The sequence below is a fragment of the Lutra lutra genome, chromosome 6, assembly GCF_902655055.1.
Source record: "Lutra lutra chromosome 6, mLutLut1.2, whole genome shotgun sequence".
In the NCBI taxonomy this organism is placed as follows: domain Eukaryota; kingdom Metazoa; phylum Chordata; class Mammalia; order Carnivora; family Mustelidae; genus Lutra; species Lutra lutra.
In genome coordinates, this window is record NC_062283.1 from 23,448,862 (window position 1) to 23,462,446 (window position 13,585).

At 38.5% G+C, this 13,585-nt stretch overlaps 1 protein-coding gene across 22 annotated transcripts in view; it reads right to left on the reverse strand.

Annotated features, from left to right (window-relative positions):
• The window catches only part of PRPF4B (pre-mRNA processing factor 4B), a 38,404-nt gene extending 25,373 nt beyond the window's left edge, over positions 1–13,031 (reverse strand). For all 22 annotated transcript variants that reach the window (XR_007128044.1, XR_007128050.1, XR_007128049.1 and 19 more), the window contains exons 1-3: positions 12,861–13,031; positions 3,636–4,835; positions 1,220–1,396 (exon numbers count right to left, since the gene is read on the reverse strand). Coding sequence is in view for 2 of the 22 variants with exons in the window: in XM_047732815.1 (XP_047588771.1) it covers positions 1,220–1,396; positions 3,636–4,835; positions 12,861–12,997 (1,514 nt within the window). In the remaining 20 variants the exon portion in view is untranslated. The remainder of the gene's footprint in view (positions 1–1,219; positions 1,397–3,635; positions 4,836–12,860) is intronic.
• Positions 13,032–13,585: the final 554 nt, after the last annotated feature.

Sequence of the window (13,585 nt, forward strand, 5' to 3'; positions counted from 1 at the left end):
AACAAAAGGAGATGCTGGGGTGCCTGGATGGCTCAGTCTGTTAAGTGCCCAACTCGGAATCAGCTCAGGTGTTAATCTCAGGTGGGGTTTTGAGTTTAAAACCCCACACTGGGCTCCACGATGACCATGGAGTCCACTTAAAAAGAAAAAAGAAAAGAAACATACATAACTGCCCAAAGTAAGAAATCAATAGATAATATGGCAGTAACTTCAAAAATTTAAACATATACAACCTCCGACAAAGCACTTCTGCTTCAAGAAATCTAGTATACAAAAATACTCAGAGATAATGCAATGATGTATCCACCAACTGGAATATAAGCCTTTGGTGTGCTGTCTTTTTAAACTACATTAATGTATTAGTTCAATTAAAAATGTTAAAAAAATTGGCAAATCAAAGTCCACTTACGTCTGAGTTAAAATGTTTAAACACAGGACTGCCTGAGTGGCTGAGCTGGTTAAGGTTAAGTGGTGGACTTTGTTTTGGCTCAGGTCCTGATCTCAGGGTTGTGAGATGGAGCCTGAGGCTGGCTCTGTGCTCAGTGGGGAGTCTGTGGGAGATTCTTTCCCTCTGCCCGCCCCACAACTTGCATGCTTTCCCTAAAATAGATACACCTTTAAAACAAATATAATACATATATTTTAAAATGATTCCTGCTTTACAAACCAACATTTTGATTAACCAACTCACGTGTGCTTCACAAAAAATGGTTTCTACTACTGTTGAGTTAAACAAGTATTTGCCCAAGAGTTTCACAACTACTGAGGATAGCATCTTGAGATCATGTTCTAAGAGGACCAAATACAAGTTAATAGAAAAATGGAGAGCCGCAATTACATAAAGACTGGAATCTGGGCTACTTATTTATTACCTTATGATCCATCCTGCTTAAAACAAAACAAAACAAACATGTAAGCATAGCTCATGTAGGATTTATCTTTCTCAAGAAGTAGGAAAAAAGTGTCTCCCTTTCAAAAGATTGTTTTTAATGAACCACTGATTTAAATTTGAAAAAAAGATAAAGGAAAATCAGTGTGAAATATCACAAGGTGGAAAAAGGGAAACCATATGGTACTGCAGCTACAATTTTTCACAGAGAAAAATGGTCTTTAAGAAAACCTATCACATGAGCTAATATGAACCCACCAAATGAGCTAATATGAGAAGCATACAGAATTTAAAGAATTAAAAAGGTCAATATACGTAACATATCTCTACCTCCTCCGAGGGGACCTGCTTCTTCTCCTGGGTGACCTACTACGTCTGAGTGGGGAACGAGACCGTCTTCTAATGGGAGATCTACTTGCTCTTCTTCGGGTTGGAGACCACCTATTGATTGGGCTGGCATCTTTTGATCTTTCACGTCTACTGAGGATATCATCTCGAGGTCGTGTTCTTAAAGGGACCAAATACAGGTTAATAGAAAAATATATTAATGAATTTGTTTGGCACATAAAAGACATCTTAAGAAAGGCACACTAACCTGAAGACAGTGCACAGAGATTAACATGTTTTGCAACAGCACTTGAATTCAGAAAATCACAATGATATTTTGGTGTTAAGGTATGCACTACAATAAAAGGTCTACTTCCTCTGGTCTCACAATTTGAAAAATTATAAAGGTTATTCACCTTGTTAAGCCACGATTCTAATTCCAGACAAACAACTCAAATAAAACTTGTCTAAATTTTGACATTTTTGTAATACAGAGTCTTATTTTTAATATATTACATGTAACAACATCTTACAATCACTCTTAACCTTAGAACAAAGAAAATGTAACTTAGGGTTTAGAGAAAGGGACAGTCACCTACTCAAGGAAATACATTTTCTATAACTTTCCTGGAAAGACATGTGACAATACTTTATAAAATGTAAATGTACATTACCTTAGACTTTGCGATTTCACTTCTATGAATCTATTCTATTAAAAACTTTGCACATAAACAATGGACATCTTTGCAAATAATCCTGAAAAACTGGAACCAACCAAAATTTTCATGTTTCAATAAAGAAGTGATTAGAAGTGACCCCTGAATATGGGTTTGAATGGAGCAGGTCCACTCACATGCAGACTGTTTTTACAGTACAGTACTACAAATGTATTTAGTCTTCCTTAGGATTTTCTTATCTCTAACTTAATTATAACAATACAGTATACAGAATACTAGAGCATACAAAATATGTGTTCAGTTATTGGTAAAGATTCCAGTGAGCAGTAAGCTATTAGTAATTAAGTTTCCAGAGAGTCAAAAGTTATCTGCCCGTTTCTGACTGTAAAGGACTGGTGCCCATAACATGTTGTTCAAAGTGCAACTTTGTATATATATACTATGAAATACGGTGTTGCTATATAAAGAGTTAAAAGAGATCTTTACTGTCACAGAAAAGTTTCAGAAAAAAAAGCAGATCACATTTTAACATGTAGGACTCCATTTCTGTAAGAAAGAACATTCATAAAATTGTATGTGCATAAAAAAAGAACTAGAAGGACATATTCTTATCACTTGTAGTGGAGAGATGAAAAGGGAAAGACTTTACAGGCTTCTGCCGTATCTGAATTTCTCTTTAATTAGTACCTTTTCTGTAATTAAAAAAAAAAAACTTTCAAATATTCAACTATAGTCCTTAATAAACTGCTCAGAATTTCCTTTTAAAATTGAAGGCAAATTGAAAGAAACAAAGATTTAGAAACACTTTAGAGGACATAATCAGCAATACTAACGGTCTCAATTTAGAAAGCTAAACGAAGAAGGGGGCCATTTAATTAAAATGCCACTTAGAAGAATTAAGAGTATCTAAGATACAGTACTTTGTGCAAACAGTGTTCTTGAAATTTTTCAGAAAACGATTTAAACTTCAAGGTCAGCTTGTATTTATATTCACACACAATACATGGCCAGGAATTTTTATCTTTACGTAGTATAAGCAAACCTTCTTTTAAGCTAAACCTGGCTGATAATTTCACATGTCCAATTATTCAACATAAAGATACTAAAAAAATCAGTTTCTAAAGTAGTTTAGACTAGTCTAAATAATCCCCACCCACTCTGCTAAAATCCTTCTTGTGCCTTAAATACCTATTAGTTCTATGATGGCGAGGTAAGCGGAATAATCTCTCAATCTATAAATTTTCTCACTCATAAACTGAATATAAGAGTCATTGCACTTTGTGAGGAGGGATAATCACAAGAATTTGAGGGAAAAAAAACTGATGGGCTAAAAGTATTATATAAATTCCCCTTACTTCCCATAAATGGGACTACATAAATGGGTATACGTGATTTATTGGCCAAATTACTTGGGTTTAAAGGAGCGACCGCAAACCTGATACTAAATTAAGAACTTGGGGAAAAAAAACTGATTGTATTTATAAATCTTTAAATCTTTTAGTCAAGCTACTCATTAAGAAAGTACAAATATTAATATAGTTAGTGGACAGGATCTTCTTAAAACCATAAAACTACCATAAGACTACTGTAAGACTACTTACAATTGTAAAACTACTGTAAGACTACTTAAAACCATAAGACTGATTATATTACCTTATTTTTTATTGTCCACAAGTTCTAGTTTCTCCTTTTTAAAATCTGGTGCATTGGTAAAAAGCACTAACATTTTGAAAACAAGTTACCTTGGAGAAGAAAGTCTTCTCCTTTCTGGTTCTCTTCGTTTTCTTTCCAAGGATCGGCTCTTGGCTCTTCTACCAGGAGACAGAGTTCGGGAAGGTGATTTGCTTTGTTTAGACCTTCTATCATTTACAAGTGGAGATCTACTTCTCCTTGACTTATCCCGTTGTTTTGGAGACAAACTTCTTCTTTTAGGACTTCGACCAGGTCTTCTACTGGGTGACCGATTTTCTTTCCCAGAAGAAGCATCTTTAGAGGGAGATTTAATTGGCTTCTTTTCTTTATCCATGTCAGACCGTTTTGATTTTCGCTCTTTGGACCGTGATCTTCTGTCTTTGGATTTACCTCTTAAGTCAACTGGGGATCTGGATTTCTTGCCTCGATCACGACTTCTACTTTCATTTATAATTGGGGATTTTTTCCTGTCTTTTGACCTACTTTTATCTTCAATTTTAACTTTGTCATCAGCAGGAGATCTGGCCTTCCCAATTTTTTCTTGAGATCGCCTTCTAAGGGTAGGAGATTTTGATTTCCTTGCTTGATCTTGAGACTTACTTCTCTTGGATGGACTTTTGGACTTTTTCCTCTCCTTTGACTTGCTCCTAGTTGTCTTCTCTTTAACTATTTCAACACCTCCCTTACTTTTCTTTTTATCACTCCTATGTCTAGTCCGTTCTTTGGATCTGCTTTTACTTCGCTTTTTTGTACTATTTTTATTGTCCATTAGTTCAAGTTTCCCCTTAGTACTGGAAGATCTGGTACTAGACCTATTTCCATTTCTTGCTTTTTCATGTATCTCCCCCTCTTCTTCAGAGCCAGACTCATAACCTTGTAATATGAGCCCCATCCCAGATTGGACCTTTCCTTCCATTAACTCATTATCAAGTTCAGCTTTAATCAAGGCTCTCTGTTTTTCCAAGTCTTCCAGCAATGCTAAATCATCAAGTTTAGTTCTTTTTGCTGGAGACAGACCTTCTTTGTCAGAAGCATCAATAGCTTCTTTTCTTTTGTGTTTCTTATGTTTATGCTTATGTTTATGTTTTTTATCCTTGTCTTCTTCTGAGGAATGTTTATGTTTCTTATGTTTACTTCTGTGTTTATGCTTCTTTTTTTTGTGACGACTGTGCTTATTTTGAGATTGGTCTTCTGATACTTCTCCATTTTCTTCATTTACACTCTTTTCGGAATTATCAGCATCTTCTATCCTATAAATGTATCAAACACATTTCAAAATTGTATCATTTATCAAGCATTTAGTCGCAACAATATAATAATAAAATACATCCCAATGTAATACATGAAGTTAGTCACTGAAATATTTTCGGAACAGCTTCAGACATTTTACTGCAAAGATATATGGCAAAAACTGACTTAGTGATTTAACTTAATGGCTGAACTCAAATACACAGACTACATACATGAGGGAGGTTAAAATAATCACACTTAATAAAAAGAAAATCCAAAACCAGTATAATAAAATGTTAATATTGATTTATAGTCACTCAGTAACTTGTTTTTAAATCATAATTTCCCACACAGACTTAAAATCAAATCTACGTGCCACACCCCCAATCTCTTTCTCCACTTTAAATTGAGAAGTATACTTTTCTTTTTAAAATCTTTACAACCAGTATTCAGCTATATCCAAAACAGGCATTCTATCAATGTGCAGTGGTGGCTGATGCTGAGTATAACACACCTTCCAAGGGTTAAAATTTCAGAGTGATCTGACCAGGAGTTACTAAGCTCAGCCTGTAGTGGCCACTGAGCAGCCATGTGGTATTAGACTGAATCACATCAAAGGATCTCCTGTAGGTCAACAATAGTTCAATATCAGCCAAAGCTTACAGTTCAAACAATATTTATTCAATGGGCTATTTAATCTCTTTAAATTTCAAATGAAAGATTAGTTTCCCAAAGTATGCTCATATTGATTGGTGCCATGCAAAAATAATGTTAATAAAATTAATTACAGCAAAGGGGTAGCTTTTGTGCTTAAATGTTTAGACTATGCTGAGTTTATGATTCCAAATTATTTTGCTAAATCCTTGCAGTTCATTATTTAACCTTCTCCTTTAAAATCATTCCATACTAAAACATCACATCCCAGACTTTCAATCATCTGGATTCTGACAATCACAATATTTGGAGGAAGATATGGATTATTTTGTCTAAGTCCTTCAAGTTATATACTCCTGTACTTCTAGTAAATTTATGATTTGTGCCAAAGTTAAGAACTAAGGTATTCAATTTTTTTTTTTTAAGAGAAGGAAAGGGAGGGGGAGGGAGGAGGGGGAGAGAGATAATTTTAAGCAGGTTCCACACCCAGCACAAAGTCAGATCTGGGGCTCAATTTCATGACCCCCACCCCCTTTTTAAAAGATTTTATTAATTTATTTGACAGAGAGAGAGAGAGAGAGAGAGAGAGAGCGCGCGAGCGATCAAAGTAGCACAGAGGCAGGCAGAGAGAGGGCCAACAGGTTCCCTGCCAAGCAGAGAGCCTGATGCAGGGCTCAATCCCAGGACCCTGAGATCATGACCTGAGCCAAAGGCAGAGGCTTAACCCACTGAACCACCCAGGTGCCCCAATTTCATGACCCTCTGATCATGATCTGAACCGAAATCAAGAATCAGACCCTTAACTGATTGAGCCACCAAGGCACCCCGGAATTGAATTTCTTTTAATGTTTTTTTAAATAATGTGTAAGACTAATAACAGCCATCCTCAAGGAAAATTATAGTCCAGTGGAAAAGAAAGTCATATAAAACACTGGAAGAATGCAGTGATAAAAGACACAAATAAGGGCATGATGGAACAATGATCACTTAACATCACTCTGAAAAAGATCAAGGAGATCACAGAAAAACCCAAGTTATTTGTTAAGCAGAGACTCTGAAAGGAGAGAAGAAATATTTATTGAGAAGGAACATGGATCAGAAAATAAAGGTTGAGTAATAACGTCCTAGAGAATGAGTAAGAAATTAACAAGAAAGGAAAAGAGTACTTTAGATGGGGGGGGGGGAGGTGACAAAAGGTACAGTTATAAATAGCAAACTATAAGCAGATCAGTGTTGCCAGGGCATCAAACTTTTGAAGAAACTGGTCTAATGGCTAAGATCTCAAATGCACCAATTCCAGGAGATAAAAAGATATTACAGGAGATTCTTCCTAGAATGGCTGAGATAGAGTCAGAGGCCCAGATCTACAGGGTTAGACTGCTAGACAGTGGTCTGTAAGGACACTGCCATTACAGCAGGAGTCAGAAGGGAGTCTGGTCCCCCAGCCAGGTCTCAGTCTTCAGTAAACTTGGAAGGCTTGGAGAGGGAGGTGACTACTAGAGGTATGCTTGAAAAGTTCTTAGTTGGTAACAATGAGGTGGTGTGGAGAACATGAAGAACATAAAACTACCACATAGCAAGAACCTTAATTTTTGTCAGACTGCCAATCTCCATTTTGGTACTCTGAACTCTGAGTACTGAAGGGAGCTGCAGAGAAAGCTGGATCTTCTGGATGACAGGTTTTAGTATGGACTGACTTCTCGCTAATGGGACACGAAGATGACAGAATAAATACAGCAAGGTTCTCCGGGATCATCAAATTTTCTCAAAGACTTAAAAAAAGAAAGTGTAGTATCTTTACATGGGGGAGAAAAAAAACCCAGTATGGTTTTATTATGGCGAGGAGAGAGGGGAGATCATAGATTTAAGTAGAGATACAAAGATTTATTTTTTAAGGTTTATATTTGAGAGAGAGTGCGCAAAGTGGGAGGGAGCAAGAGAATCCTTAAGCAGACTCCCTGCTGAGTATGGGGCCCTCCATGGGGCTCGTTCCAAGACCCTGAGATCAAAACCTGAGCTGAAATCAAGAGTCAGATGCTTAACCAACCAAGCCACCCAGGTGCCCCAATACAAAGTCATTTCAACTTTGTTCCTTATACAGGCTGTAACCTCATATAGGTAACCACATCCCTTCACCTGAAATCTCCCATCAAGCTAGAAAGTGATGGTGTATGTTCCCCCCCCACCCCAAAACTCGACTTGTAGGGGGAAACGTGAGAAAAACTGAATTAGGCTAATTTAAGATTTGGAGACAAGTATGGAGAACCTGCTTAAAGACTGACAATAATTTTCAGGTATATAAAATCTCAGTCCCAAAGTACAAAATTCTAGTCGATAAGCTACAACTCAAACTATCTAAGGACCCTCTAATGTGTCTTCAAGAACCAGTCTCCAGAGTGAGACTATCTGGGTTCAAATCCTGAATGCAATACTTACTAGCTGTGTGGCCTCAGGCAAATTTCAGTTATCTCTGCTCTGCAGGCACCTCATCTACAAAATGGAGAAAACAGTACCTACTCAAAGCAAGCTGTCAGGATTGCATTGTTGTTAACAGATGTTATTAAGGCTCATGATGGTGCTTAGCACAAACCAAGTGCCTCAAAGGTAAGAGATTACTCTTACTGGATAAAAAGATTTACTTACTACAACACTGCAGAGCTGTCAGGGCTGACACTAAGAATATTATTTTCAGTAAAATGGTCAAAGAGCATGGACTGAGTAAAACTACCTTGTTCAAATGGTATTTCCAACATGACACACCTAGTGTAACCTTAGGCAAGTCCTTCCTCCATGCCTCAGTTTTCTTAATTGTACACTGGGGAAATAACAGTACTGATAAGTCACAGGTTTGTTGCAGCAATAAGTTCATATATAAAAGGCTACTACACAAATTACTGAAGAAATACTGTCTAAGTCTCCAGGACAGAGGAGACTAAGTTTCAAGGAAGTTAAATAGTCCTGCCTTTGGTCAAACACACATCAAGCTAGTGAGAAGGCTAGTATTACAAGTCAGTCAAGAGCTCTTCCATTTGATTGAAGATGCTTTTAAAATGTCAGATCATATCACTACTCTGTGTGACAGTTGATTATTCCTTCCTATCACATTCAGAGTAAAAACCAAAACTGTTTACAAGGCCCCACACTATCTGCCCAACCTCCCCAACACACTGATCCTACTGCTTTCCTCCCTCACTCACTATGCTTTAGCCACATCACTCCCCTTAAACAACAGTTAAAACCTCTATCTCAGGGCCTTGGTACTGGTCCTTGCCGTTTCTCCACCTAGAATGCTTTTCCCAGACATATACATTACTGGTTCCTTTCCCCAGCCTCAGATCTTTGCTTAAATTACTTTCTCAGTCAAGTTTTCCTCACCAATTCATTTTAATCATTACCCTCACCCTACCACAGACATATCCCCTTGCTCTTATTTTTTTTTCTCTGAAGTAATTGCCACCACCTAATTCTTGTTTGCCTTTCTGTATTGTAATATATGCCCTGTGAGAGCAGAATTGTAGTTTACTTATTAGTTCACTGTTCTATCCCTAAGGCCTAGTAAACTTCTGAACCTATAGTAACCAGGTACTCAGTAAGTAATTTGTTGTGTCAATGAAATGATTTATATAGATAACACATAAAAATTGTATTCATTAGACTATAGCTTGGCTTACACTGCCTATATTACGCTGATCTCTTGACAGGAAATGTTTTGGTTTTGCTCAATTATATGTCCACTGCATACACCTATCTGGTGGATGCAGTACCTCAAAATGATTTAAATTTAATTACCTCCCTCCCCAAGAAAAATCTACTCTTTGAACCCTCTTCTAGTGCTTTCTACAATTTACAAGTGTTCGAGGACTTGCAAATCAAAATTCTTAAGCGTTTACCCAGATAGGAAGTAATTTCCTTCAAAAGAAAATCTAGGGACGCCTGGGTGGCTCAGTTGGTTAAGCAGCTGCCTTCGGCTCAGGTCATGATCCCAGCGTCCTGGGATCGAGTCCCACATCGGGCTCCTTGCTTGGCGGGGAGCCTGCTTCTCCCTCTGGCTCTGCCTGCCATTCTGTCTGCCTGTGCTCGCTCGCTCTCCTCTCTCTCTGACAAATAAATAAAATCTTAAAAAAAAAAAAAAAAAAAAAAAAAAAGAAAATCTAGCTCCTAAAGCTTCTGAGAATTTAGAAGCTATATCGTGATGTCCACTGTCACTTGAGTTATTTATCTGAGTGGCCCTAGTTTCTAATGTAACTTAATGAATGTTATCTAAAGAAATGATTACATTACTGACAAAGATGCGAAAAGCACTTAGGGCCCATTAGTTTAACCTTAATAATTCTAGAGTTCTCCTATGCTAGGGTTCGTAGACCTTCACCCTCAAGTTGCTCTCTCAATGCAAATTCCATAGAAAATACCAGCTAAAGTCTGACTACATAAATTAGGAAAATGTGAACTCAGTGAATTGATGGCATATTACACCTAACAAGCTTGTGCTAAAGCAGCTAATTTAGGTTCAACATCAACAACTTTCTTCTAAAACTTTACAGAAAGGTACCCTGATAACAAAAGTCTTCTTGCATAGTTCATATCTGTAATAAACACAGGTATTGAAGTTCCATATACGCAAATCTACATTTTAGCATTTACGTTCTGCAATTTAACACTTTTGCAATTTACACATTTAGCAGGTCTATATTTAAACCAACATGGTCTATAACAAGTTTGTCATAAAACAGTACTTACTGAGAATTGAGTAATATCCTTCAAATCACATTATTTGGAAACGAAGCTGATTTGAAGTGCAGACTATATGCGAATATTAAAAGACTGGTTTTATCATTTATTGTTAAATGCAACGTGTAAGTTTCATCCTTCATTCAAGGGTCTCTGAGCATCTGGTACAATGAAACAACTTTAAAATAAAGACTGATTAGGAACCACTACTGTTATTTTAATTTCCTATTTCAAATTTTTAAAAAAGAATACTCTTAATGACATCTATTTGGGAGGCATTCAATTTATGCTCTGGAAATAGAGAATGGTGAGCAAAGTGAATGCCATTACTTCTTTACAAAGAAAGTAATTAAGCCTGTTTCTCTGACAACTTCAACTACTTTAATACGGAATTAATGTAGATGTAAAAATAAGAATGGATTTAAAAAAACCAACTAGTCTTAAAATGAACTCCTCCACCCCCCCCTTTTCCAAATCGGGTGTGGAAAATTAAGCTTCAAAGAATTAGAGCTGTCACATCAAAATAAAATGGACCTTTTCTGGGACACTGGAAGTCAATAAAAAGGATTTCAAACCTTAAAGGCTGTTTTTAAAAGGAGCCACTATGTATAGTGGATGGCTAGACAATAGAATAAGTTAGGAGCAGGGCTCTAGAATTCGACTACCTGGATTTAAATCCTGGATCTGTCACTTAATGTGACCTTGGGTAAGTTAACTTAATTTCTCTGTGCTTTAGTTTAATCATTTGTAAAATAGCAACTACGTCCATAGGATTGTTATAAGGATATTTTGTTCAGTGCTTTGAACAGTATTTGGTACTCGGTAAGTGCAAATAAGTGAATGCAGATAAAAATTTAAATGTTTAAAACCATCAAAGAGGCTGAGCTAAAGAGATGGACAAACGTAAAAGCCACTAAAAGGCCTTGAACTACTTAAAATTTTTTAATTTCTTCCCAAATGTTCCACTTCGAACAGAATTCATACAATTGTAAACTACTTGGTGTCCTCTAAAAGAACTGTTTAGACACTATATTCCAGCATTCACTATAAGGAGCACACACAGTACTTGCTTTCATACAAAATTTATTTGTTAAACATTTCCAACTAAGTGGGACACTTACAGACCAAATACTCCATTTATACCAAGAGTTCTGTGGGGGAGGCGAGGTGGAATTAAGGACTATTTATTTCAGGGGCACTCATACTGCAGAGGCATAAATAAATGCTAATTATTAAGTCTAGAATTTGAATATGCATATAAAATAGGACTCAAGCACTCCTCAAAATTAATCTGAACAGTCCCTGAAATCAAATAAATGGACATAATACTATAGAACTTTGAAGAGGTTGCTAGAAAAAAACAGCTGCCTATCATCTGTACTGTATTGGCATAAATACTGGAACGTGCCACACTGTGGACTCAATGAGAAACAAAAAGGTGAAGTTTCATTAAAACTTTAGAATCCATCTGCTCTCTTCTAAGTCAATTTGTGAAGGAAACAGAGCAATCTTCAAAAGCCCTTAATGAAAAACAGTATAATTCTCTGAGTAAAGCAAATGATTGAGGAGTCTAGAACAGAATGTATAGCAATGAAATGCTGGGGCGCCTGGTAGTAAAAATTTCTCCTCCCAGTCCCTAGCTGCGGGGAGTCTATATCTACCTCTTTCCTAAAATGGATTAAAAAAAAAATCAGATAATGCTAATGCACAAAACGACCGCTCTATGAATTGTTTTAAAATCCACTCTGTTTTCGGTTCTTTGAGTTTTCCCAACATGAGCAGAACAAAATACTACTTTTAAGCAACGATTAGACTTTGTAGAATATACAAGTTATGTTTTCACTTGGCCACATTGATTCTTACGTTAGCTTAATTATAGACATAAAGTGCTTGGGTTTGGAAGCAGCTACTACTTCTTCCTCTTGTACTCCCAAAGAAGCCCTACAAACTCAGGCCAAAAATGTCAGGCCTCAAAACCAAGAACTTGATCTTACTTTGCCTCAAGTTGGGAAGTTGGCAAATAAACTGCCAATAGGCAAAGGAGAAAAAAAAAAAATTAACGAATGATGCTGGAGTAAAAGCACAGGGCAAGTACCCCGCTAGAGACAAACTATTATATAGCTCTAGGAGGGTCAAAGAGGGTGGCCCTAGCATCCCTTTTTCCTGTTTTCAAGTCCTTTAGGACACCAGCAGCGGGACGACGGCAGGACGTCTTAAGACTTGCAAAGTCTTGTGGATTGCCCCTCTCCCTCCACTGTTCCTCGGGTGCCCAACACCGATGCCACTGAGTACTGCAGCCAGGGAGCTCCGCTCGGTCCCAGAGGAAGGAATACTAAGGCGCGACCGCACAGTCGCGGCAGCCGCCTCGCGCACGGGACCTGTAGAGGCCGCTCGCGCGTACGCCTCCCAGGGCAACGACGCGCGGCAGGCCGCGGCCGCCTTCGACCCAACAGCCGCGGCCTCCGGGAGAGCGAAGCTCGAAGGCCGTCGGCCCGCCCGCCCCCTACGCCTCCCGCCCAACAACGTATCGCGCGGGGAAAGGCAAAGTTTGGCTCTCGCCGTTAGGCCTTAACTTTCCCGCCCGCCCGTGCAGGTCTCCGCGGTTTCCCACTCGGCAGTCTCCCGTGCGCCGGCCTTCCGCACCGCTCGCGGAGACTACTTACTCTGGCTGTTCCCGCAGCGACAGAGTCTCCGCGGCGGCCATCTTGAACTTCCTGACTCCTCGGCGGCGGTGGCGGCGGCTTCCCGGACAGCAGAAGCTAGTGGAAGTGGAGGAAGAGGGAGCACAGCCCTCGCGCATGTGCTAACCGCGTAGGGAACCTCGGAACTCTGATTCCGCTCTAAGAATCCGGATATAGAAGTGCATCCGGGGACATGGCGCACGAGCGCCATGACGCAACTTCCGGGACGGGGGTTGGGCGTGAGGAGGTATAGGCGGCACCTGCTAAGGGTTTAGGGGTGAGTGATTTAGGCTTACCCGCTTGTCGTTCTTGGCACCGGACATTTGGTTCTGATAACTTGCTTTATAAGGGAGAGAGGGAGTTGGATATCGGTATTTCGTGTGCGGTTTCGAGAGCAAGTTTCACTGAGGGACCCACGAGTTAATTCAAACGAGCGAGGGCAAACAAAATGATTTTGCTGCTGGGTTGCATGGGGACATAGTAAATGTCTTATTACTGGCTAGATAATCCAATCTGAAATGGCATTAATGGAAAGTTTGTAGAAAGACATTTTGAGAATGCTGGGAGGTTAGGACTGTATCTAGAACGTAAATGTCTTTTAATATGGAATTATTATTAATACATTTACTTGAATCTTTTGCATTTCCTTTCAGCTTTTGCTTAATTTGGGGGTAACAATTCGAGAGTCGTTAGGTTTGCTGGTTCAG